Source organism: Anser brachyrhynchus, assembly GCF_964034855.1.
Source record: "Anser brachyrhynchus genome assembly, chromosome: 1".
In the NCBI taxonomy this organism is placed as follows: Eukaryota; Metazoa; Chordata; class Aves; order Anseriformes; family Anatidae; genus Anser; species Anser brachyrhynchus.
The window spans coordinates 105,329,899-105,355,605 of record NC_137694.1 but is presented as its reverse complement, the minus strand read 5'-3'; the positions used below and the strand labels follow the sequence as shown (position 1 = coordinate 105,355,605).

At 46.7% G+C, this 25,707-nt stretch overlaps 2 protein-coding genes across 4 annotated transcripts in view; one reads left to right on the top strand and one right to left on the bottom strand.

Moving 5' to 3' along the window:
• The window catches only part of LOC308195385 (alpha-2-macroglobulin-like), a 39,971-nt gene extending 26,742 nt beyond the window's left edge, over positions 1-13,229 (top strand). For both annotated transcript variants that reach the window (XM_080592718.1, XM_080592719.1), the window contains exons 22-36: positions 3,263-3,314; positions 3,977-4,060; positions 4,187-4,363; positions 4,864-4,948; positions 5,481-5,637; positions 5,929-6,003; positions 6,725-6,890; positions 7,880-8,103; positions 8,680-8,898; positions 9,184-9,311; positions 9,644-9,734; positions 10,330-10,404; positions 10,831-10,933; positions 11,086-11,127; positions 12,092-13,229. In XM_080592718.1, the coding sequence (XP_080448844.1) occupies positions 3,263-3,314; positions 3,977-4,060; positions 4,187-4,363; positions 4,864-4,948; positions 5,481-5,637; positions 5,929-6,003; positions 6,725-6,890; positions 7,880-8,103; positions 8,680-8,898; positions 9,184-9,311; positions 9,644-9,734; positions 10,330-10,404; positions 10,831-10,933; positions 11,086-11,127; positions 12,092-12,117 (1,704 nt within the window). In that variant the 3' untranslated portion in view covers positions 12,118-13,229. The remainder of the gene's footprint in view (positions 1-3,262; positions 3,315-3,976; positions 4,061-4,186; positions 4,364-4,863; positions 4,949-5,480; positions 5,638-5,928; positions 6,004-6,724; positions 6,891-7,879; positions 8,104-8,679; positions 8,899-9,183; positions 9,312-9,643; positions 9,735-10,329; positions 10,405-10,830; positions 10,934-11,085; positions 11,128-12,091) is intronic.
• A 2,427-nt stretch (positions 13,230-15,656) lies between these two features.
• Positions 15,657-25,707, bottom strand: part of A2M (alpha-2-macroglobulin) — a 28,178-nt gene continuing 18,127 nt past the window's right edge. For both annotated transcript variants that reach the window (XM_080592697.1, XM_080592698.1), the window contains exons 22-36: positions 24,541-24,592; positions 24,177-24,257; positions 23,589-23,765; positions 23,031-23,115; positions 21,735-21,891; positions 21,318-21,392; positions 20,879-21,044; positions 19,666-19,889; positions 18,863-19,081; positions 18,450-18,577; positions 18,027-18,117; positions 17,286-17,354; positions 16,759-16,861; positions 16,565-16,606; positions 15,657-15,839 (exon numbers count right to left, since the gene is read on the bottom strand). In XM_080592697.1, coding sequence (XP_080448823.1) covers positions 15,814-15,839; positions 16,565-16,606; positions 16,759-16,861; positions 17,286-17,354; positions 18,027-18,117; positions 18,450-18,577; positions 18,863-19,081; positions 19,666-19,889; positions 20,879-21,044; positions 21,318-21,392; positions 21,735-21,891; positions 23,031-23,115; positions 23,589-23,765; positions 24,177-24,257; positions 24,541-24,592 — 1,695 coding nt within the window. In that variant the 3' untranslated portion in view covers positions 15,657-15,813. The remainder of the gene's footprint in view (positions 15,840-16,564; positions 16,607-16,758; positions 16,862-17,285; positions 17,355-18,026; positions 18,118-18,449; positions 18,578-18,862; positions 19,082-19,665; positions 19,890-20,878; positions 21,045-21,317; positions 21,393-21,734; positions 21,892-23,030; positions 23,116-23,588; positions 23,766-24,176; positions 24,258-24,540; positions 24,593-25,707) is intronic.

Below are 25,707 nucleotides of genomic sequence, written 5' to 3'. Positions count from 1 at the left end.
TCGAAACAGTATGAACTGACTTTTTATTTTTGCATTCTTTTCTACATTTTTTTCTTAGACACTGTTTTACAATGATTAAACCACAGTTTTTATGATAAATAGGCAGTCATAAAATTTATCCACAGTATTAAGACTCCCTGTGATATTAATGGCAAACAAATAATACTAGCTTTTCGCATAGTGAGTTCTATACAATATCACGTCACAACATTGTCACTCCTATACATGAAAGGAAAGAAATAATCTTACTTAAGAAAATTTAGTCAAGACATCGCAACTCCTCCATAAATTATAGACATTCCAATTTTCAGTTAGGCAGAGTTAGGATTCATATAATACATTACTTCAGAAAATGTTTTGCTAACCTGTATGTAATGATGGAACAACAATCCTGTTTTTGTTTGTTTGTTTGTTTTGTTTTAATTTTGCTTATTTACAAATGAATGTGATTGTACAATGCATTCCATGTATTAGGGCACAAAGAACTATTGAACATTTCAGGAAAAAAATTGCAATTTCCTACATGCCTTCTGGAAAAAGAGTAATTACTTTGTTCTTTGAAGATACTGGAAGATAATTGCTTCTGAATTTTAAAAGAGTCTTTTCTCCCAGATTGTGGGGGGGTGAAAATAACTGAATAAGAATTAAAATAACTTCTGTTGAGTTGTCTAAGAGATTACTGGTATTACTCTGTTATTGTAATGAAGTAATTAGTCTACCCCATCTAGCCCCGAGTGGATAGAATCAGAGATTAGCATCCAACAATTAATTAGCAGGGGTGGATACAGTGCAACTTGCTTGGAGTGGAGCTCTGTCATCCCAAACACACGAATGTCAGTACCCCCTGCAGCAGGTCATGGGACTCTAGGGAGATCAAAGGGAGATGACCAGAGCCCCTGGGGCATCCTCTTGCCCCTCGGGAAACCAATCCTTGATGAAAGCTAGTTGGGATACAGGATTTTTTTTTCACACAGGAATTGCATAGCTGGAAAGGAAAATCTTTTGAATAGTTAGTTTTGTATATTTGAATTTCCTGTTGAAATGTTCAAAATCAAACAAAACAATGGCTTCTCATTTAGTTGCATTTCAGGGTGGTACACTGAAACAAACACCAGGCGCTTTTGCAAGCAAGCATTTAGCTCAGTCGTGGTTTATCCTAATGCTTTCTCTCTTTTTATTGGAGTTTGAATTTTCCCCAAGTTTTTAATCTTTCTCCATCTTTTTATATTGAAGAGTGAGAGACAACATGTTTTAACTGTGTGAGAATGTCAGGGTAATACCGTTTTTTACATGCTGAAAAAAAAAATCAGTTGGCAAAAGCTGGAAACCAGTAATGAATAAATGGCAAGTCTCCTGTTTGGAGGATAAAAAAATGTTGAGAGGATCTTGCTAAATTAAACTCTGAAAAAAAATGTTTTCTAGTAAAGATTTGATTCCTGAGTTTTATGCAGAATATTCTAGATCACCTCAACAGAAAATATGTCTTCTTTTCTGACTTTTCTGAAAAACTGGTCGAGAATTTTCTGAAATAGAGGAACAGAGGTTACCCTCATTAAATGTGGCCAAAAATCACCAGCTGAGTGGCGTATATTTAAATTTTGGTTTTTCTAATATGTCACTTGTGGGAGCATTGGAGTGCTTTAGTTATCACCTGTCAAAACTCTTGCATGAATATCCTATAGTGTCACAATCAGCTGTAAACAGAGTCTGAAATGTTCTGCTAGGCTGGACTAAGGAAAGTATCACCTTGGAAGATAGAGCCCTGTGGCTTCATTAGCAATGTCGGTAACGTTACCTTGCATGTTATCAGCTTTATAAACTGTGAAGCCACGAGGTTTCTTTGAGTAATTGGAAAGGAAAGAATAGTATTAAATTTCGTATTTGTAATTAGGCATGTTATAATTCTGTGTTACAGATGACAGATGTCATCTACCTGGACTTCTGTAAGGCTTTTGACACAGTCCCACGTGACATCCTGATTTCTAAATTGGAGAGATATGGATTTGAAGGGTGGACCATTCGGTGGATAAGGAATTGGCTTGAAGGTTGCACTCAGAAAGTGGTGGTCAATGGCTCTGTGTCCAGGTGGAGGCCAGTGACAAGTGGTGTCCCTCAGGGGTCTGTCCTGGGACCGGTACTGGGTGCACCCTCAGCAAGTTTGCAGATGACACCAAGCTGAGTGGTGCAGTTGATACAACATAAGGAAGGGATCCCATCCAAACGGACATGGATAGGCTTGAGAAGCAGGCCCATGTGAACCAAATAAGGTTCAACAAGTCTAAGTGCAGGGTGCTGCACCTGGGCCATGGCAATCCTGGACCTGAGGACAGACTGGTAGAAGAACTCATTGAGAGCAGCCCTGTGGAGAGGGATTGGAGGTTCTGGTAGATGATAAACTTGACATGAGCCAGCAGTGTGTGCTTGCAGCCCAGAAGGCCAACTTCATCCTGTGCTGCATCAACAGAGGAGTGGCCAGCAGGTCGGGGAAGGTGATTGTGCCCCTCTGCTCTGCCCTTGTGAGGCCCCACCTGGAGTGCTGCATCCAGGTCTGGGGCCCCAGCACAAGAACGGTGTGGAGCTGTTAGAGCGAGTCCGGAGGAGGGCCACAAAGATGATCAGAGGGCTGGGGCACCTCTCCTATGAAGAAAGGCTGAGAGAGCTGGGGATGTTCAGCCTGGAGAAGAGAAGGCTCCGTGGAGACCTCATTGCGGCCTTTCAGTGCTTAAAGGGTTCTTATAAAAAGGATGGAGAAGGACTCTTTACTCAGGTAGATAATGACAGGACAAGGGGGAATGGTTTTAAACTGAAAGAGGGGAGATTTAGATTGGATGTCAGGAAGAAATTCTTTACTCAGAGGGTGGTGAGGCACTGGAAAAGGTTGCCCACAGAGGTTGTGGATGCCCCGTCCCTGGAGGATTTCAAGGCCAGGCTGGATGGGGCCCTCGCAAACCTGATCTAGTGGGTGGTATCTTTGCCTATAGCCTGGGGGGGTTTGGAACTAGATGATCTTTAAGGTCCCTTCCAACCCAAGCCGTTCTATGATTCTATGATTTTATGATTCTATCATCAGTTTTGTGTACAGAGGAACGTCTTTGTAAGCAAATTCTAAAGGCTTTGCATTATGAAGTAATTACCACAGGAGAATTTGCAAGTATTTCGTTTTCTCTTTAGTGTCCCTTCTAGTTTCTCTGTTGATAATTCTTTTATTTCTTTTTCTGTCTATTTCTCACTTTTTGCTTTTTTTCTTCCCTCTTCCCCAAAGCCAGAAGGGATGGAGGTGGAAACTACGTATAACTCTGTGATCTGTGCATCTGGTAAGAGCTTATTTCTTTCTAGGACTTTTTTTTTTTCTTTTTTTTTTTTTTCCTTTTCCCTGAAGAAAAGACTAAGACATAAGGAGAAAATGAGGCTTAAAAATTATAGGCATCTAATGAAACTGAATAAACTAGATGTATCTCCAACTGGTAGTGAAACTAATTCTTCCTAAACAGCTGTGATTGTAATAGTTTCTGCAATTGCAGAGGCAGAAGCGTAGCTCTTAGGAAGTGAGGCTGCCTAGGTCCCTGTGGGGACAGAATATCTGGTATTTATTAGGGTTATCTCTAATGTCTTTCATTCTATGCAAGTAAAATCACAAACTGAACTCTGCCAGGACTGCCCACCAAAGCAGGAGAGGCCAGAAAAATAGTCTAGAAAGTGTATTTTCCAAACCAGGCCAGCTGATAGTGCAATGTAGAAATCCATAACATTTTGTGTGTGAGAGTATTGCAGGCCCAATGGAAAATGTGCAGGATGGGAGGATTCCACAACAAAAATGCAGATGAATGTATTTGTTGAAGGCAGGAAACCCCTGTGCAGCGAACTGTATCTCAACCAATTAGGTGACACACATGCATGTAGACATATCAGGAAGCATAACCAAACTGATCTGGTTGTTGTTCGTATTGTTGTCGTTGTTTTGTTTTGTTCTTCCCAGAAAAATCAATGTCAGAGACAGTTGCTCTAGTTCTCCCGGAGAATGTGGTGGATGGTTCAGCAAGAGCATATTTCTCAGTGCTAGGTAAGTGAAGCACTTTCAGTGTCACATGCTATTTTAAAATACTGCCATGTTTTTTCAACCTGTGCATAGTTGACCTCTGAGCCCTGAATTGTGCTAATGTGCCCTTGAAAATCTCTCATTACCCAGGTGACATTATGGGCACTTCCATGCAGAACCTGCACCAGCTCCTCCAGATGCCATTTGGCTGCGGGGAACAGAACATGGTCCTGTTTGCACCCAACATCTATGTCCTGGACTATCTGAACAAGACAGGGCAGCTGAGTGAGGAGATCAAATCCAAGGCCATTGGATACTTAGTGAGCGGTGAGCTGGGACACAGCTTCTCTGTTAATTCCTTTCCTTGGCGTATGGATAAGGACACTTGACCACTGGCACGTATGATCTAGGGGAGGTTTTCCTAGTGCATTCTCTGGAAGGGGACATGATACTGTAGTGGGTTGAGTGAATATAATGCAGTATCTACAAGAGAGAGAATTCTGCACTCAGGTAGAGGTGCAGGGTGAGAGAGGACAGTGTCCAAACAGGAACACAGAAAAAGTCCAGAACTGGCAATAAAACAACTCTTTTCTGTAAGAAAACCATTTTATGAAATATATAAATCAGTCTGTAACGATTAATCTTGGCAGCTGCTTATACAGAATCACAGGCCCCAGAAGGTCTTTAGGACTGAGACTTCAGAAGCATTCTTCACCTTTGGCTGGGCCTGATTTTTTACAGCCAGAACAATTTCTGCTACATTTCATTTGTATGACTCCTTGAAAAGTACTGAGACAACAAAAATATTCTTCTGCTCTCCATTTCAGGGTATCAAAGGCAATTGAACTATAAACACTGGGATGGTTCTTATAGCACCTTTGGGCCCCAATATGGGCAGGTTGGGAATACCTGGTAAGACTTCAGTACCACTGGCTTTGTATTTTTACTCTTCATCCCCTCCCTTTTCTCAGCGTCCTCTTGTGCTTGGTCATTGTGAAAGCTGAAATGGAGGTGGAGGTGAAAGGATAATCATGACATCATAAATAATCATGTGGGATAAGGGAACAAGGAAGGATGCTAAGGGAGATCCCCTTTAGGTTTGTAATGGTGCACTGATAGCTATTTACCTCCCCAGTACCCTGGTTCAGCTCAAGTAAGGATGACCCTCAGGATGCCCAAGCAAGTTCTTTTTAACAGATGCTGATGAATCCCTAGAATGCAATTGCCCACCTACCCGCAGTCCTCATGTCTGTGAATGGCAGTTACTTTTAGCATTGGTCCCTGTCTCACCAAATTGCTAAGCTAGTTTGTAGTTTCCAACCAGTCCACATAACCAGCTTCTGGAGCTTCTACTGCTTTCTTCCAGAGCAGTGATGTCTGCATGGGCCCCATCACCTGTGACGGATACAGGGCCGGCTGTCTCAGTTCCCTCTCTTGCTTTCAGGCTCACAGCCTTTGTCCTCAAGTCCTTTGCCCAGGCCCGGCCATACATCTTCATATATGAGAAGCACATCCAGGATGCTTTGATCTGGCTCACTCAAAAGCAGAAGGAGAATGGTTGCTTCCACAGTTCTGGGACACTCCTGAATAATGCCATGAAGGTAATATATCTGCCTGTTTGGCTCCATATGGCCTTTGTGAGGCTGGAAGTTGACTGTAAGTCAGCCTGGGACCAAAAGAGATATATCAGCGCTTGGGGATTGGGAAGGAGAGAGAATCTATGTATATGAACTATTAAAAAAGCAGGAAGAAGCCAATGGCAACTTCTGAAGGACTTAACAATAAGTAGGAGGCTAGGAAGAATTTGTCCTTGCATGCTGTAGATAGCATAGCACAGGGAGAAGTCAGTGGTGCTCTGTGGGAATGACATCTACTTTTGTGTTTCCCTGCAGGGTGGAGTGGACAACGAGGTCTCACTGACGGCCTACATCACTATTGCATTGCTGGAGATTCCTCTGCCTGTAACTGTATGTGTCACCTGAGTCACTATTGGTAGTAACTTACCCTACTAGGCTCCCACAGATTATCAAGCCCCTTTACCTTTTAAATAGGAAATACTGTCTGAATATTCTTTCTTTTCAAGCCCAGACTAGAATAACATTTCCTCCAGTCTCCTCCCTTGTCCAATCCTGTCTCCCACATAAACATTTCATTTAATCTTTTTCTAAGTTCTTTTGTGAAGGATCTTGCTTTTGCTCATTTAAAAGAGTACAGCATGGATTAACTGTTAGTTAAATAATATTTAAATCCCAGAAATGACCCAGATAGGTTTTCTACATCAAAAAATTCTCCTTTTCTGTTGAAATTGTACATTCCCACCACAACACTAGTAAGAGCCTACTGTGTTGGCACAACACCACGTGCAATCAGTCAGGTAATGAATACTTTCCTAGGCAGAAGGATTAGAGACCTACTTCCCACTTTTAAAATCAAACTGGAAAAAAACATTGTAACATGATGTATTAGAAAAGAGAAGGTACTAAATGAGGAACAGCCTCTGACTGTCCATTTGTTACCTGGGGTAGCAGACATGGAGGGTAAGGAATACATGATGGTACAATCTCCATCAGACAGAGGAGTGGGGTTTTCAAGGGTCCGTGTGTACCATGGACCTATTCTTCCTGTTTTTCTACAATAGAATTCAGTGAGAGATCTTGTTGCCCAGTCTCACTGTCTCCCTCTCCACAGCACTCAGTGGTGCGTAATGCTCTCTTCTGCCTGGAAACAGCAGCAAATGGGAAAGAAAACCATGTGTACACCAAGGCACTGCTGGCGTACGCCTTTGCTCTGGCAGGAATGGAGGAGAAGCGGAAGGCGTTGCTTGGCTCACTTGAAAAGGAAGCGGTGAAAAAGGGTGAGCGTTCCTGGTAGGATGTTGCTTTCTTCCAGCCCACAGACCTTATCTTTTCCTTTGATAAAATGGCTTTTGTTGGTGGGGCAGTGAGTACAGGAAATGGCTTGTGTGGGTGGGGAAAAGTGTAGGGAGAGGAAACACTTGTGCAAGGTGGTTGCATTTTTGACATCTCCCTCTCAGTGTCCGGTTCTACTTCTCTGCTCTGAGGGGATTCCTCAGGAGGCACTGCACACCACACCATCGGTGCTCAGCAAAAGCATGGCTCTGCTAGCATCTCACCTCGGTCTGCTCTTCTTGTAACGCCAACCACTGCTTAGTAAAGGCTTAGCAATGTTTATGGCCGCTCCTTCCTCCCAGCGGATGTGCTCGACACAGAACAAAGTACAGAGGATGATAAACCAGGGAAGAGAGAGATGTGCTGATACAGAAGACAAACATACGGGTCATTTCAGAGGTGCTAGCGTAAGCTAAGTGTCTTGCAGGAAACCGCATAAAAACTCAGAACTGTTCTGGTAAAGTCAGCCTGAACAGTCAGTTTGCCCAAGCGTTGTCTGTCAGGGTGGTGGAGGAAGCGTCATCAGCACCTTCTGCCCTCTGCACCTGCGGGTGGCTCTCAAGCCCTGCTCTCATTTTCCCTCATGGAGCTTGTTACTTGTCCCACCCAGGCATCTCTACTCAAAATGGGACGGTGTCCCAGCCTAGTGCTCTATGTAGATCTCTGCTCCTTGAGGTGTCCAAGCCCTTAAATGCCTCCACGAGCGTGGAGTTTAAGTGGAAGTGGTATCCTGGCGCGAAGACAGGGCCTCAGCACTCCGAGACTAGTTGTAAACATGCAATGAGTGAGGCGCTGTTTCACCCTTCCTGTTTCATCCTGTAGTTGCATGCTGGGGGCTTTGTCCTCACCGCAGCACCAACAGGGTCAGTAACTCCTTCTGTGCAAGTAACTATTCCTTGTTGTCTTCTTTGCCCGCTCCCTGCCTCCTGTGAAGATGGGTCTGTTCACTGGCAGCGGCCTGGGAAAGAGATGGTGGCTGATCTCCCCTACTATCACTACCGAGCTCCCTCTGCTGAAGTGGAGATGACGGCCTATGTGCTCCTTGCTCACCTCACCACACAGCCGGCACCTTCCCAGGAGGAGCTGTCGTTTGCATCTCTTATTGCGAAGTGGATCAGCGGTCAGCAGAATCCCAATGGAGGCTTCTCCTCCACCCAGGTGAGCAACTTCCCTCCCGTGACCTCACACATCAATGTCAGGAGATTGTCAGAGTGTCAGAGAGCAAGGTAGGAGCACAGTAAGGTTTGCCCAGGCAGGAACTGTACCCCTGCAGTCTAGCCCCATAGCATCTGCCGCAGCTACCAAATTCCCCAAAGGCTGGAGGCCAATATATATGTCAAGTAGCACTGGGAGTGACTGGTATTTGGATTCATGACCTGGCTTTCTTGACAAAGAGGGACAGAACGGCAGTGGCCTGAGTGACAATGCAATTTGGAGCCCCCACCACAGTTTGCGTGTGCGCATGCAGGTGCTGCTTCCCCTGTGGAGAATGGCGTTGAAGGCTCCGCAGAGCTCCACGACAGGGAGTTGAGGGACGCGCAAGTGCTGTGCAGAGGACACAGCGAGAGAATGTAAAAACTCACCTTTTCCATCTCTCCTTACTTGAGACTGGAGAAAGTGGAGAATGGAGGAGCGGGTGCCCACCGCCAGCAAAGGGCAGGCTCTGGGAGGACGGGTTGTGGAACGGCTGACTGGGCTAACCCGGCCCTGGGTGCCGGGACCTGTCTCTTGCAGGACACAGTGGTGGCTCTGCAAGCCCTGTCTGTGTACGGGGCTGTCACCTATGCCAAGAGTGGAGCAGCTTCCCAAGTGACCCTGAGATCTGGAGGGGACTTCCAGCAGGACTTCCAAGTGGACCCCTCAAACCGGCTGCTGCTCCAGCGCGTGCCCCTGCCCCAGGTGCCAGGGGAGTACAGCGCAGAGGTGTCTGGTGAAGGATGCGTCTACCTGCAGGTGAGGGCGATGGAGGCAGATGCTGTCCCGGGAGGGGAGCCCCTTCCCCGGCAGGAGCCAGGGAGAGGACAGGAAGGACAAGGGAGAGGGGAGGAGTGTGGGGGAAGGCTCTGGCAGAGGAGAAAAGTGTTGGTGTGCGGGGGAGGGAGAGCGGGAGGGACAGAGCTGCGTGTGAGGGAGCTGTGAGAATGGAGAAGTGGGAGGGCTGGGCCCGGAGACGATGGTCTCTCTCCTGGGTTGTGCACGCACACACACGCTCACACAGAGCTGCTGGCTCTCCCCCAGACGAGCCTGAGGTACAACGTGCAGCCCACGCAGGAGAACGCGCCCTTCACGCTCCATGTGTACACCACCCCAGAGACATGTGAGGACTCCCGGACTCCCAAGGTCTTTGACATAGGCATAAACGTCAGGTAAGTCCGTGCTTGGTCTGAGCCTTCCTGAGAAGCCATGGGAGCTGGAGGAGCCTTGGTGGTCCAGGGTGAGCCAGTCTGGGTGGGGCAGGGCAGCCCCCCGCAAGGTGGGCCAGAAGCAGCTGGGCTGGGAGGAGAGGCTGTGGAGGAAGGGGGCGTCCTGCAGGGGTGAAGCTGTGTGGGGAGCCCAGGGCTGCAGGAGTGGGGGGTGGGCTGGAGAAGAAGGTGTTGGGCTGCCTGAAAGCGGTGGGATGTCAGGCGTTAGGGAAGAAGTGGAAGTGCCCCCAGCTTTGACATGAGGCGCTCTCAATGTTTGCTGCTTGGTTCCTCAGTTACACAGGCGAGCGCAACGTCTCCAACATGGTGATTGTTGATGTGAAAATGCTGTCGGGATTCATCCCTGTCAAGTCCTCAGTAAGAAAGGTAGGAGCCCATGTGAATTATTTCTCCAAGGATATCTGCCCCTAATCCATTCCCTTTTTTAAAGGAGTGCCTAGTTCTTTTCCTGGTATCTTTTCCAATGTTAGCCCTGCCTCACTTTTCCCCTGCTTCTATCCATCTCCTGTCTCCAGATCTCCCGTGGTGCACGAGGGATTCCAGTAGAAGCAGCCCCTTCTCACACCCGTACCACTTTAGGTAGCTTGCATTAATGTATTGTGTGGACCTGAGCCTGAGATTTGGGAAGATACGATCAGGTCCAATTTCAAGTATTCAGGAGCCTCAAAAGATTTTCAATAGCTGTGAAAATGCCATTCCCTCATTACCTTTTTTACTTTTTTTTTTTTTTTTTTTTTTGTCAAGGAAGTGCAACAGCATGAGATGGTCAGAACTGAGATAAGACTTACTGTGAGGGGCTCTACACGAGTATTTGCTGATTCCTATAGGACGTATGTTCCCCATGCATTACTTCTCAGCCTCTACCTGCTAAAAGTTTCGTGATTGGAAGAAGGTTCAGTGAGTTGAAGGAGGAGTGACATCCCTTCAGGTCTGTAACATCTTCCTTGTCTTCTCTTTCCAGCTCTCAAGCATCCAGCCTTTCCAAATCCAACGAACAGAAGTCAGCTCAAACCACGTTCTGGTGTATGTAGAGAAGGTAAGGACAAACTCTGGGTTGCAGAGGGACACACGGTGGAGCTCTGAATTACATTGGCAATACCAAGGACAAAGAAGTAGTGGAATATTAAGCACCGTGAGCCTTGTAACCATGAAACACAAACCTGTTTGCCAGTCTCCTCGTCTCTCTCGCATGGATGACTACCCCATCCCAGCCCTCAGCAGGTTTTCTCTCCGTGCCTGCACACAGATCAGCCCACACCTGCCCACCAGCCACCGGCTCCCCCAGTGTGGGGAAAGACCTCAGGGTTTCCCCTTGCCCCTCAGCCACGCCACGCACACCCCCAGGGCCCAGGGCACTGGTGGCAGGGGGAGCACTAGTGGAAGGAGGCCAGCGAGGAGACACCGGGAGAGACCAAGGCAGATGCAGAGGCACCCCTAAACCTCCACTGCTTCCCTTCTCCAGCTGAACCACGAGACCTTGAGCTTTTCCTTCACGGTAGAGCGAGACATCCCTGTGCAGGGCCTGAAGCCAGCTCAGGTGAAGGTCTATGACTACTACGAGACAGGTAAGTGCGGGTCTGGGGGTGTCCCTGGGAACGAGTACGGGGAGTTGGATATGTGGAGGTGCATGGGAGCTCTGGGGACCCACAGCTGCCCCTGGCACCCATCCCTATGCCAGCCAACAGCCCTGCTCTCTCCTTCCCCTTCTGTTTTCCAGATGAGTTTGCCACACAGGAGTACAGCGCTCCCTGCACCACAGGTAGGGTATGGAGAGCTCTTCTCTTCTTCAGAGTTTTCTAAATCTTCCTCACCGTGCATGAGGTTTTCCAGTCAGTGCTTATCTGTGTCTGACAGTTATTTTGAATGAGATTTTCCCAGTGCATACGCACAAATTTTGGATGCAAAACTGTGAACACAGGAGGCACAGTGGTGTTGTCTCACTGAAAACTGACTCTCCTTGAATTCTCACAGTCAGGTCCTTCTGGCTTGACTGAAGGTTATTGTCCGGTTGGTGCCCCATATCCTTCTTCTTTGAGCTCGAGTTTCGTACATCATTTTTGTTGTCTTGGCATCAGGGTATCTGCTGGACCTTCCTGAATGCTCCTGCTAGTGTAGCTATGAGATCTTGCTGATCATGGGACTTGGCTCTTCCAAACCACCTGGCACTCTGCTTCCCAGAAGTGCGCTGTCTAAATCAATAGAACAAATCAAGGTCACCAGCATATATATCCCATACAGCAGCATGTCATGGTCTGACCTTCCGTGATACCGTACCATGCTCCAGAACCTCCTGCCCAAGCATGGTATACCTTTTCACTAAAGCTGTAATATGGTGCTGCTCGTAGCTCCTCATTTCCTACTCTGGGTATACAGCCATACGTGCAGCAAGAAGTCCTCATCGAGGAGGAATCCTGCACAGCCCTTACTATTGAAATGGTTTGTCCATTTTAAGAACTTGGGTTTTCCTCCCTCGTATGGTGAGAGAAAACTGCCCTAGTGACAAACCCACACCTGTACACACAGCCATGACATTTTTCATGGCGGGAGCATAGCTGTACGGTGTGGCACCCCAGCCTGCTTAGCAATTGTATGTGGCAAAGCCTTACATGCTGGTGGCACATTGCAGCATGATACATCTTGCTCTGTCTTTCTCTCCACTTGAGAGAGGGAACTAGCATCTCTCTCTAACTCCTGTCCCCTTCCATTTTCTCTCATCCTTGCAGAGGAAGTAGATCAGGGCAACGCGTGAGGAATACTCCAAGCTGCTAGACCCCACCTGCCTCAGTATCACCACCATCTACAGAGAGAATAGACTGACATTTGGACAGTGCCTGCAAGGAATGAAAAACGAACTTTACAAACAAATTAACTGTACTGACCAATGATTTTTGAACAGCTTATTCCCAGTTCTGTTTCTTGCTGCTCAATCTCCAGTCACAGCTTTAATCTCTCTGGCTTCTTAGGTTGAAGAGCATCCCACCCAGCCATGCTTCCATGCCTGTGTGCAGAACTGTAAGGCTGACAGTTATAAAGATAGAAGACGATTTAAGTCAGGGTCAGCTTTTCTAATGTAGCTCTCTCCGAGATGTTTACTCCAAACGTGTTAGCTGAGATTCTGTCTAAACAATGGAGAAGGACAGGTACTTCTTGAGAGAAATTTCTCTTCCCTGGCTTAGAAACCATGACTTGATTGAATTGCCCTCTGCAGGTGCCTATCCATGTCTCTTACCTGGAGGCAGTCCGGATGATCAACTAACGTTACACAAAATAATGTGCCCAGGAGCCACTCCTTCCAGGATTGTTTCTTATTCTTAGAGATGTAGGAGTAGACTAACAGTCTGCCCTCTTCTAAGTTAAATGTGAAGCTTAGAACATGCAAGGGGTGTTGGGGCAGTGGAGGGCCAGAGGGATATATGCATGTATTGTGCTTTCAGCTGATAACTTATAATAATAGCCTGTTCTCCAGATGAAGCTTGGGCCTTCTTGTGGAAACTTCCATGTGTTGTACCTGCTGCTTCTTGAAGGTTCCCAGGGAGTTATGAGTAAACACTGTCTTGGCAAGCAGCATGGCCTAGAAGCTAATAGCATTTACCAGTACCCTAACTATCTGAGTCTAGTATAAATAGCATGTTTATTTAAATCATAGAGCTGCTTTGGTGAAACTGTCCCTAATCCTCTTATATTAAGGTGTCTCCAGGTTGTGACTGTTTATTCTCATTAAATGCTTATTGCTAGATATCATGGCTTGTATATCCAAAGTATGCACAGCTAGTTGTTGCATCCAATTTTCTCTTAGTGCGCCTATCCAGACAATGGTACTGAAAACAAATAAAGTTCTTCAGCTATTTTGCTAAATATTAATATTATTTCACGTTATCTCTTGGTGATTGGTGTTTACTCACCCAAGACCTTTTTGACACCTCATATTCAGAGAAGCCTATGAAATCAACAGGCTTCAGAGAATGCTGAGCAAAATTTCTAATTGAGCATGAATACTAATTCCATTTTTATTTGATTTAGAAATAGTAAAACCATTTCATTTCCTACCATAATTTATTTTCCAGGTGCTCAAAGCAACATAATTTTTGATTTCTGAATGAAACTGTTTTGATTTTAGACCGTTACAATTTGCCTTTGAAGCATGTAAAGCTTGCTCCATGGGGGTAGAAATGGAATATTCAGATATTCTTGTGCTTTCCTACAGTAGCGTTGATAAAGTTTCTTGTGTCATATGCCATGGAGGGCCTGCAAACATGTGACTGACAATTCACATCCTAGTCAAGCAGAGGGATGTTAAACTACTTTACAGATGTGGGCTAGGTGGGGAACTCCAGCCAGATGATAAGTGATGTGGCTACTCATGGGCACCAATCAGGCGTTGTCTAATTTAACCTGGCAGCAGCAAAATACTGTGTTAACTCTTTCTATGGTAGAAAACCATTATCCAAATTCTGTGAATGGAACATATTCCAGAGATTTTACAGATTTTTAAACTAAATTGTCATGATGATCACTTTGTTTCATTTGAGGCAGAAAAGATGCAGCAGCATAACCATGGTAAACTACTTGCCAAAAAGCAAATGAAACTAAAGGAGCTGTTGACATCTATCTACAGGTTGCTGTAAATGAGGGTCTGTATTTGCAAACCTATGTCTGTATGCACAAGTTTGCACACCTGGCACTTTTGAACCTGCTTGCCCTTAACTACGTCTCAGCTGGGACTGTGTACCTCCAATACTGTCTCTAATAATCCCAAAGCAGGGGGGCAACTATAAAAAAAAAAAAAGAAAAAAAAAAGTGCCAGAGCGAACTGCTTTCCTCACAAAATGATGAGTTTTAGCTCATAGAAGGGAAAGAGGGTCTTCAGACACCCACATGGATAATGACAACTCAAAGAGCTTAAGCAACATTAAAATAAATATAAGTTATTTGCTTAATCTGTGACATAGTATTGACAACCTGGGTCTGTGCATATGAAAGAAGCTGCATGAGGGACTCCTACAGATGTGTTTGCTTAAGCTATCATTGGAAGGTTCAAAGGCACTTCTGCACACAGAGCAATTCAAACAAAATACACCACATGCCATATGACCTAGTGAGCTAGGGCTGATCTCTACTGCATCCTTGGGAGAGACCCTTGGGAGACTAGAGAGTATGTGGTAATTTGTGTAACTAACATGCAAAAAAAGTTTAACCCAAACTACCAGAGAGGGATCCAGGACCTCTCATCTGAATTCTGTGGAACCACTAAGCCTAATTGTGAGCCTAGCTGTAAGCCTAGTTAGGAAAAAGTTAGAAACATACTAGCACTCTGGTTGATTTGTTTTGTTTCTGAAGGACATACCCAGATGATGGAAACTCGGGTATCAGACAAGAAATTTGGTAATCATCCCATACAATCTGGCCAACTATAAGAAAAAGTTCCACTCAAACTTTCGTTGCTATACCTATTCAGAGTTTATAGGTACAGTAATGTTGATACATAAGCATTAGACAAAAGAGCACAGTTATTTGGTTAAATAAAAGCTTCTACTAAAACACTCTGTCGTGCTTCCTTGGGCCATCACACCTTCTAAACTACTGTTAACTCCATGTAATACATCAGGCTAGGTCAGCTAGGGTCAGGCAAGATCAGCAACTTGTCAAAGGGGAGAAAATGAAAACTGTACTAAAATTACTCAAAAGAATATAATAGACCTCCAGGCCTCCTCTAAGGGGAATAAGATAAAGTTTTCATAAAAAAATGCAACAGTTTTGGCTTAGAAGGTAGATCTTGTTTGAAATTCTGGATGATGATGTTAAGTTCCCAGTCCCTCTCTGATTTCACTTCAGCTGTTTGGAAACAAACAGACAATGTCTTCATGGGAAAGGTTTCCTTTCACAGATCCTCCCTTCACTTCTAGCTGTTCTGAAAAATCAGTTTGGACAGGTTCTACAGCCCATCTGCTGCACAGCAGTGATTTCACCACGGAATTGTGGGAGTTATATGAAGAGAGGTTTATGTCCAAGAACTATCTTGCAGAAAACACCCACATTTACAAGCAGGGAGCCAAGTTTCCAGGGCATAGTGGACCAGGCAGAATTCCCTTTCCTCCTAGAGAACTGGCAAGTATGATGACAAACCTCCCCACTGCCAAAAAATGTCTGTCTCCTGGTATTCCCGAAGACTTGCCAAACACTTTCTTGCAATGGATGGCTCTTTATCTAAATCTCAGAGCACTTCACAGTCTGAGCTGCTGATGGGAAGAGTGAAAAGGCACACTAACAAAAAATAAGGCCAGAGGCACCTTTGGAGAATCAAGACTTAATTTATTTATACTGTCACTTCTTTTTTTGGTGTTCAGGTGTCCTTATGTAACGTTTCAGTAGGCCACCTTAACGAGAAGATCCTCTAGAGGCACAGACATGTGAGCTGATCCAGCAGGGCTCACACAAGATGTGTTCTTCAAGCGTTTCCCTGTTCAGCTTTGTCTGGAGGTGTGGAAATAACAGAATGAGAGATGGTTCCTGAGGAAGCAGTATCCAGAGCCCCGGACATCTTCCCTGCGTTCTGGTGGCCCCTTCTTTCATGCCATGTGAGTTCAAGCCCAGTTAAATCCTAGGAACCTATGTCACCTAAAATTCTGAGTTGCAGATGGATTGGGAATGGCTGGACATGTTCAAGAAATCCTTGCTACAGAGATGGAAGGGGAGGCAGAGATATCTGCCTTAGAAAGCATGTGCTACCCCAGTACATGTTCTCTCTCAGCACCTGGATTTCCCAAAGAATGGGAAAAAAAAAAAAAAAACAAAACAAAAAACAAACAAACAAACAAACAAAAAACCACCAGGGCAGTTTGACAGGTCCCCACTGAAGACATGTCAATAGCATCACCATCTCCCCAAGACAGCTGGGAGGCAATTCTTCAACATGACATACACAGAGGAAAATACAAGTGCCTCTGTGTAAATTAAGGCAATAACATTGGGATTGAGCCTCAGTGAACAAAAAGGAAAGGCTTACACAGGACATGGGGTAGCCAGTATTGCATTCCTTCTCTGTACTAAGGTATGTCACAAGACTGCTACAGGCATAGTGAAGACATGCCCAGAGACTATACCTAGGCTGAGGATACCCCTGGTTTGCAAAGATGTTCATTCAAAAGCACCTGCAACTGGGCATACTAGAACATGTCATTTGTTCCTATGTACCCTACCTGTGGTGCAGGGAGCGCTGTACTCCTGTGTGGCAAATTCATCTGGAAAACAGAAGGGGAAGGAGAGAGCAGGGCTGTTGGCTGGCATAGGGATGGGTGCCAGGGGCAGCTGTGGGTCCCCAGAGCTCCCATGCACCTCCACATATCCAACTCCCCGTACTCGTTCCCAGGGACACCCCCAGACCCGCACTTACCTGTCTCGTAGTAGTCATAGACCTTCACCTGAGCTGGCTTCAGGCCCTGCACAGGGATGTCCCGCTCTACCGTGAAGGAAAAGCTCAAGGTCTCGTGGTTCAGCTGGAGAAGGGAAGCAGTGGAGGTTTAGGGGTGCCTCTGCATCTGCCTTGGTCTCTCCCGGTGTCTCCTCGCTGGCCTCCTTCCACTAGTGCTCCCCCTGCCACCAGTGCCCTGGGCCCTGGGGGTGTGCGTGGCGTGGCTGAGGGGCAAGGGGAAACCCTGAGGTCTTTCCCCACACTGGGGGAGCCGGTGGCTGGTGGGCAGGTGTGGGCTGATCTGTGTGCAGGCACGGAGAGAAAACCTGCTGAGGGCTGGGAGGAAGGTACCAGTAAATCTTGAAAGGTGGGCAAAAGTCAGTATGAAATTCATTCCTACTTTTGTCAGACCCATGGTAGTTTTGAGGTCCATGTCTTTTGCCCTGAGTGGCTAAATGTCCCCATGCTTGTGTTTCTCTGACCCATTCTAGCCCCAGATGGACACTCACCTTTTCCAGATACACTAAAACATGGTTGGTACTCAACTCCGTACGTTCAATAGCTATGTGGTGTTGCAGCTGAAGAAAGAAGACCAAAATTTTACTGAGTTGAGAGTAGTCTCCCTGTGCCATTTCCACAGGCCTATGGATGGGACGCTAAGGGAATAAAATACTATGGGGAATGAGGGAACCAACTAAGTCTGCAGCATGGAACTTAGTGCCTCCTTGGTAGGGCCAAGGTCTTCCCTTCACCAGACTGGCAAATGAAGTACTGCCTGGCTTCAGCAGAGACAGATCACTGGTCCAAACACAGCAATGGAAAAATGCAATGATAACACATTATTTCAGGCTTGCTAGTTCTGCAGTGTCATCTCATAATCTCTAATATTTTCTATGCCATGCACTTGATGAACCTCTCAAAAGGTAATCTAACAAATGAACTGTTACAGGACAAACTATAAGCCACAAGGTAAGATTTGCAAAAGGAACAAGAAAGCAATACTACTTTTGAAGGTGGTACATAAAGACAATGTTTTTAGCAGGGTATCAGAACTCAGTGATAACTGAGTGCTGGAATCCCTTGTGCACCACAGGAGACCTGTAGACAGGAGACGGGTAAAAGAACCAGGGGAAAAATGAGGCAGGGCTAACATTGGAAAAGATACCAGGAGAAGAACTAGGCACTCCTTTAAAAAAGGGAATGGATTAGGGGCAGATATCCTTGGAGAAATAATTCACATGGGCTCCTACCTTTCTTACTGAGGACTTGACAGGGATGAATCCCGACAGCATTTTCACATCAACAATCACCATGTTGGAGACGTTGCGCTCGCCTGTGTAACTGAGGAACCAAGCAGCAAACATTGAGAGCGCCTCATGTCAAAGCTGGGGGCACTTCCACTTCTTCCCTAACGCCTGACATCCCACCGCTTTCAGGCAGCCCAACACCTTCTTCTCCAGCCCACCCCCCACTCCTGCAGCCCTGGGCTCCCCACACAGCTTCACCCCTGCAGGACGCCCCCTTCCTCCACAGCCTCTCCTCCCAGCCCAGCTGCTTCTGGCCCACCTTGCGGGGGGCTGCCCTGCCCCACCCAGACTGGCTCACCCTGGACCACCAAGGCTCCTCCAGCTCCCATGGCTTCTCAGGAAGGCTCAGACCAAGCACGGACTTACCTGACGTTTATGCCTATGTCAAAGACCTTGGGAGTCCGGGAGTCCTCACATGTCTCTGGGGTGGTGTACACATGGAGCGTGAAGGGCGCGTTCTCCTGCGTGGGCTGCACGTTGTACCTCAGGCTCGTCTGGGGGAGAGCCAGCAGCTCTGTGTGAGCGTGTGTGTGCGTGCACAACCCAGGAGAGAGACCATCGTCTCCGGGCCCAGCCCTCCCACTTCTCCATTCTCACAGCTCCCTCACACGCAGCTCTGTCCCTCCCGCTCTCCCTCCCCCGCACACCAACACTTTTCTCCTCTGCCAGAGCCTTCCCCCACACTCCTCCCCTCTCCCTTGTCCTTCCTGTCCTCTCCCTGGCTCCTGCCGGGGAAGGGGCTCCCCTCCCGGGACAGCATCTGCCTCCATCGCCCTCACCTGCAGGTAGACGCATCCTTCACCAGACACCTCTGCGCTGTACTCCCCTGGCACCTGGGGCAGGGGCACGCGCTGGAGCAGCAGCCGGTTTGAGGGGTCCACTTGGAAGTCCTGCTGGAAGTCCCCTCCAGATCTCAGGGTCACTTGGGAAGCTGCTCCACTCTTGGCATAGGTGACAGCCCCGTACACAGACAGGGCTTGCAGAGCCACCACTGTGTCCTGCAAGAGACAGGTCCCGGCACCCAGGGCCGGGTTAGCCCAGTCAGCCGTTCCACAACCCGTCCTCCCAGAGCCTGCCCTTTGCTGGCGGTGGGCACCCGCTCCTCCATTCTCCACTTTCTCCAGTCTCAAGTAAGGAGAGATGGAAAAGGTGAGTTTTTACATGCTTTTCTCTCGCTGTGTCCTCTGCACAGCACTTGCGCGTCCCTCAACTCCCTGTCGTGGAGCTCTGCGGAGCCTTCAACGCCATTCTCCACAGGGGAAGCAGCACCTGCATGCGCACACGCAAACTGTGGTGGGGGCTCCAAATTGCATTGTCACTCAGGCCACTGCCGTTCTGTCCCTCTTTGTCAAGAAAGCCAGGTCATGAATCCAAATACCAGTCACTCCCAGTGGTTCTACTTGACATATATATTGGCCTCCAGCCTTTGGGGAATTTGGTAGCTGCGGCAGATGCTATGGGGCTAGACTGCAGGGGTACAGTTCCTGCCTGGGCAAACCTTACTGTGCTCCTACCTTGCTCTCTGACACTCTGACAATCTCCTGACATTGATGTGTGAGGTCACGGGAGGGAAGTTGCTCACCTGGGTGGAGGAGAAGCCTCCATTGGGATTCTGCTGACCGCTGATCCACTTCGCAATAAGAGATGCAAACGACAGCTCCTCCTGGGAAGGTGCCGGCTGTGTGGTGAGGTGAGCAAGGAGCACATAGGCCGTCATCTCCACTTCAGCAGAGGGAGCTCGGTAGTGATAGTAGGGGAGATCAGCCACCATCTCTTTCCCAGGCCGCTGCCAGTGAACAGACCCATCTTCACAGGAGGCAGGGAGCGGGCAAAGAAGACAACAAGGAATAGTTACTTGCACAGAAGGAGTTACTGACCCTGTTGGTGCTGCGGTGAGGACAAAGCCCCCAGCATGCAACTACAGGATGAAACAGGAAGGGTGAAACAGCGCCTCACTCATTGCATGTTTACAACTAGTCTCGGAGTGCTGAGGCCCTGTCTTCGCGCCAGGATACCACTTCCACTTAAACTCCACGCTCGTGGAGGCATTTAAGGGCTTGGACACCTCAAGGAGCAGAGATCTACATAGAGCACTAGGCTGGGACACCGTCCCATTTTGAGTAGAGATGCCTGGGTGGGACAAGTAACAAGCTCCATGAGGGAAAATGAGAGCAGGGCTTGAGAGCCACCCGCAGGTGCAGAGGGCAGAAGGTGCTGATGACGCTTCCTCCACCACCCTGACAGACAACGCTTGGGCAAACTGACTGTTCAGGCTGACTTTACCAGAACAGTTCTGAGTTTTTATGCGGTTTCCTGCAAGACACTTAGCTTACGCTAGCACCTCTGAAATGACCCGTATGTTTGTCTTCTGTATCAGCACATCTCTCTCTTCCCTGGTTTATCATCCTCTGTACTTTGTTCTGTGTCGAGCACATCCGCTGGGAGGAAGGAGCGGCCATAAACATTGCTAAGCCTTTACTAAGCAGTGGTTGGCGTTACAAGAAGAGCAGACCGAGGTGAGATGCTAGCAGAGCCATGCTTTTGCTGAGCACCGATGGTGTGGTGTGCAGTGCCTCCTGAGGAATCCCCTCAGAGCAGAGAAGTAGAACCGGACACTGAGAGGGAGCTGTCAAAAATGCAACCTCCTTGCACAAGTGTTTCCTCTCCCTACACTTTTCCCCACCCACACAAGCCATTTCCTGTACCCACTGCCCCACCAACAAAAGCCATTTTATCAAAGGAAAAGATAAGGTCTGTGGGCTGGAAGAAAGCAACGTCCCACCAGGAACGCTCACCCTTTTTCACTGCTTCCTTTTCAAGTGAGCCAAGCAACGCCTTCCGCTTCTCCTCCATTCCTGCCAGAGCAAAGGCGTACGCCAGCAGTGCCTTGGTGTACACGTGGTTTTCTTTCCCATTTGCTGCTGTTTCCAGGCAGAAGAGAGCATTACGCACCACTGAGTGCTGTGGAGAGAGAACCAATTTTTGGAAGGCTGGGAATAGATGAGGTTTGTGCCTTACTAACTACACATCATTCCCCTGGATGCTGAAGTGGGGTCTGCCAGAATAAAGTCTAGGGACATACAGAGTACGGTATTTTTCTGAAATGTCTAACATGACAGCACATAATTCCTATATCACAGGAACCAACAGCTGTGTTCTTTTTCCAGTCTGGGTCAAATTCTGGACAGTACTGCGTCATCCTAGACTGACTCAAATTAGGGTGCAGTCACATACAGTTACAGGCAGAGGAATTTCCAGCAGTGCAATAGTGATGTAGGCCGTCAGCGAGACCTCGTTGTCCACTCCACCCTGTCAGAAAAGACAAAGGTAGATGTTTAGTGACATATTTTCTCCTCTTCATTTTTTTCTACCGTTGCTGTGGTAATACTTTATTCTGTACTGTAGACCCTTTAGCTTTCCTCCTCCCCATTGCTGCTCATGTGGTGCTATCATTGCCACTTTTATACTGCAGGTTTGCCTGGACTCTTCTTCCTGTCACGGCAATCATACAGAATGGCCTCTGTCTCATTACTTCTTGCCATTGACATGGGATTTCTCTATCTGCCTGGGTGCTCAAGAAGCTCAGCTGCACCCATCTGACTTATGGTCAAGTGCCAGCTTAACTAAAAGCCAACCAGGCAGGCATGCTACCTTCATGGCATTGTTCAGGAGTGTCCCAGAACTGTGGAAACAGCCATTCTCTTTCTGTTTGTAGGACAGCCACCTCAAAGCATCCTGGATGTGCCTTTCATCTATGAAGATGTGAGGCCGGGCCTGGGCAAAGGACTTCAGGACAAAGGCCGTGAGCCTGTAATGAAGAAAGAGCAGTGAGAGGGGCTGTGCAGGCCCACTGTCCATCTCATGTGCACATCACCTGTCTGGAAGAAGGCAGGAAGGCCTGGGGAATGAAAGGCCAATTAGTTGGACCACAAGTACATCTTAACTTCAAAATATCTGTCAAAAAATAGTTTCTCACCTTGATTTCTCCTCTGTCTCTGGGCCTATAAAACCCTATGATCCTTTTGCATTGAGGCTACAGTTTGGAGGACAAAGACTGTTGATCTGCATCTAAACAAATCTCTTTGGAAAAAGCAGAGAATTGTATGCCAATTAGCTTAACATCAGCATGACAGTAATAATCAAAATGACAGGGAAGAATCAATCCCTCATAGCTCATGGTCTGCTGGCAGGACTCTCACTAGAAATTCATGTCTCATGGGTTTCCCAGAATTCCCCAGATGTGTCAGTAAAACTATGAATACAGTAGAACATATTAAAAGAGTGAGCTGAGAAGCTAGAGCTGTTACAAAGCAGTTATGGGAAGAAACAAGCATGTAGTGAGAGGCCAATGTTCTGTTGAGACACAAGGACTAAAAGCAAACAGAAGGCGATGAAATCATCTATTTTTACCATTACCTAAGTTGAAAATGCACGACAATGATATGCTGAAGCAACTCAAAGTTTTGCAGTAAGTCACACTGGCAACACACACTTTTCTCTAAGATGTCTTTGCTTAGTAACAGACAAACACTTTTGAAAAATAACGATACAGCACTGCTCTCAGATTATCACCCTTTTGACTTATATAAAAATACCTTTCCCAGCAGCCTTCTCAGCAGATGCTGCTCTAGAAGAGCTGTCACTGCAACTCTTCAGCTTTGTCCAGTTGGGATGTAAAATACCTGCTCCCTTCTTTCCCAACTTATTTCTTTCCTTTTTATCCATCATGGTCCTCAGAGTTGCAGGTGGGAGGAGGTGCTTCAGCTACATAACTGGCTGATGCAGTCTCTTTAATCGAGTGAGAGGCAGCACAGGGACCAGAATATCTCTGAAAAGTCTGCTTATCTACAACAGCATTTCCTATTTACCATCATACAGCATGTATTATAGCTGTGTAGCTGAGAAAGAGAGGATACAGGGGAGGCACGGATGACACTCAAATCTCACCAGGTGTTCCCTGTTTGGCCATAGCGTGGTCCAAAGGTACTGTAAGAGCCATCTGCGTGCTTGTAGTTCAGCTGCCTCTGATAACCTGCAACAAAGAGTTAAAGCAAGATTCAGAGGGAACATAAAAACAGCTGTTACAGCAAAAGCAAAAGAGAGAGGAGCAGGTCAGTCCTATACTAGCAAATAAGTACTGATACACCCCTACCTCCATTCACTTTTTATACTGCATGAGGAGAAGTAGCACCTGTCTTTCTTCAAAAGGCAGGCAGGACACATTAATGACAACAAGCTACTATAGTGGGTCACCTCGCAACTGTGCACTGCATTGCAACACTGTTAGGGAGCAGAGAAAAGAGGGTACAATGACTGGGTACCCTAATACTTAAGAAACGGAGAATAATAAAGGAACAAACATGGAAGGGGATTCTCAGGCATACAGAAGAGATGATCTGAACAAGAGAGATGCTCTCTTTGCACATCTGGCCAGCATTTGACAGAAGAAAGCCACAGTGGATCTGGAAAAAATCCAAAGCAGACGCAAAAGTTGTGTGAGCTCACCGCTCACTAAGTATCCAATGGCCTTGGATTTGATCTCCTCACTCAGCTGCCCTGTCTTGTTCAGATAGTCCAGGACATAGATGTTGGGTGCAAACAGGACCATGTTCTGTTCCCCGCAGCCAAATGGCATCTGGAGGAGCTGGTGCAGGTTCTGCATGGCAGTGCCCATAATGTCACCTAAGGAACAGGAGATATGAGAGGGATATTAACAAAATTCAGGGCTGGCTACCAGAATCAGAGGAAGCTACAGAACAAGAGAAGCAGGAGATGACAGAGAAGAACAAAAGAAAATCTGTATTGATAATGATCCTGGAATGAAACACAGAGCAACACAGAAAAGGAGGGTAGTGAGTCAACGTTTAGGGCACCGCAGAGGACCCTGAGTGGAATGAAGTGCAGAAAGGGGAACAAGAAGAGCAGAAATAGAAGGGAAAGTACTTGAGACAGAAGGGATGAAATGCAGGAGTGAGGTGTACTGGGAACCAGGAGAAAGAGCTGTGAGGTTGGAGGCCAACACAGGCAGGCAGGCAGGCAGAAACAGTACATGGTTCTTTCTCCCATCAGATCCTTCCTAGGCAGCTCACTCACCCAGCACTGAGAAATACGCTCTGCCTGAGTCTTGCACCACGTTTGAGGGGAGAGACAGGGAAAACTCCTGCAAAGTCTTTCCTGAGAGAGAAACAAGACCAAACAGTTTCAGTACAGTCCCCAAAACTGTCTAATGTAAGGGCAAGGGGCTTCAGTGGAACATCAGGAAAGCCTCCTCTTCCCTTCATCACTTGCTATAAAGAAATAGGTCTCAGGGTTCCAAGTGATGGGGTATGTTCTGATTATCTAGAAATATCAGCCTGTCTAGAAAATGGTAGAGGCAGCACTATTTTCCTCCTCCAGGCATGTCCCTCCCATCACCCACACAAGAACAAATGGAGAGGGCGGGGAGGGAAGGCCTTACCTTTTGCACAGAGCACAGAGTTCTGGGCTGTTTCCTTCTCAACTCCTTCAGGCTTGGGTGGGATGAAGAAAAACAAGAGAAATGAGAAGTTATTGAAACAGGAAATACAGGCAGAGGGATCCTTAACAACATCCCTAAGAACAGAGTGAAAAGAAAAGTGAGTGAACTGGAGAAGGAAAGGCAGTCACAAACACTTCCTGGAATTTAAAGAAAGAGCTCTGAAATAATAATTTAAGCGTAAAAATAAAAAAAATAAAAAGTAAAAAAAATCCAGAATCCAAAACGATTGGTGTTGTACATGGATGAAGGACAGCAGAAGGAGAGGGATGATGCTGCAGGACTATCACATGGGTGACTATTGTAACTGCTGTATGAAGTGAAACTCCTGCATCATTTTAACAAGTACTACAGCTTATAGTAAGTGCTTTTGCTAGCAAAAGCTCACAGTAGCTCTAGAGGGCTGCCTGGAAGGTGTCTGCAGTGCTATTTATCATAAACCTGCAGATGCCTTATGAAAAAAAAAAAAAAAGCATCTGTTGACAATAGGAAGTAAAGATGTGCACTGTAATATGCGATGACACTACTGGTACAATACAACATAGTATGCAAGCATTAAGAGAAAGGCTAAGAACACAGAATATTTCTGTCAGATTTACAACACCCAGCATAATAAACTAGCATTTTCCTATAAAAGCTGCAGTACTGCCACATAACATTTCCTTCTATACCATGCAGTATCAGCAACTCTTCTTGCCATAGGAAATGGATAAGCTGTACAATTTTAACATGTTTTCATGGACTTTTATAATATCTGGAGTTTGTGGGGACTTTTCTGCAGGCATCTAACTCCCTTAGGTGCTTGTGATTCCCCTGCCTTCACCATGGTGCCAAGCTATGGTAGCAAACAGAACTGTGTAACGCTCAGCTTAAGAAGCAGTTTGCTTGGCTACTCAGCTAACAGAGAGACAGCGTGTGCTGACTGGTAAACTGTTTACAGTGGGACATGGGAAAAGTTTAAAATACTGGGGGGAGACACATTGCACAGTTATTAACCTGCAACCTTTATGTAGCCCTGCCAGAGATAATGTAAGACCATCATATCACCACACGGTGTAGTGACCGCCTAGAGCTCTGTTTCATGTGTCTATGCAGTGAACACTCTAGCCT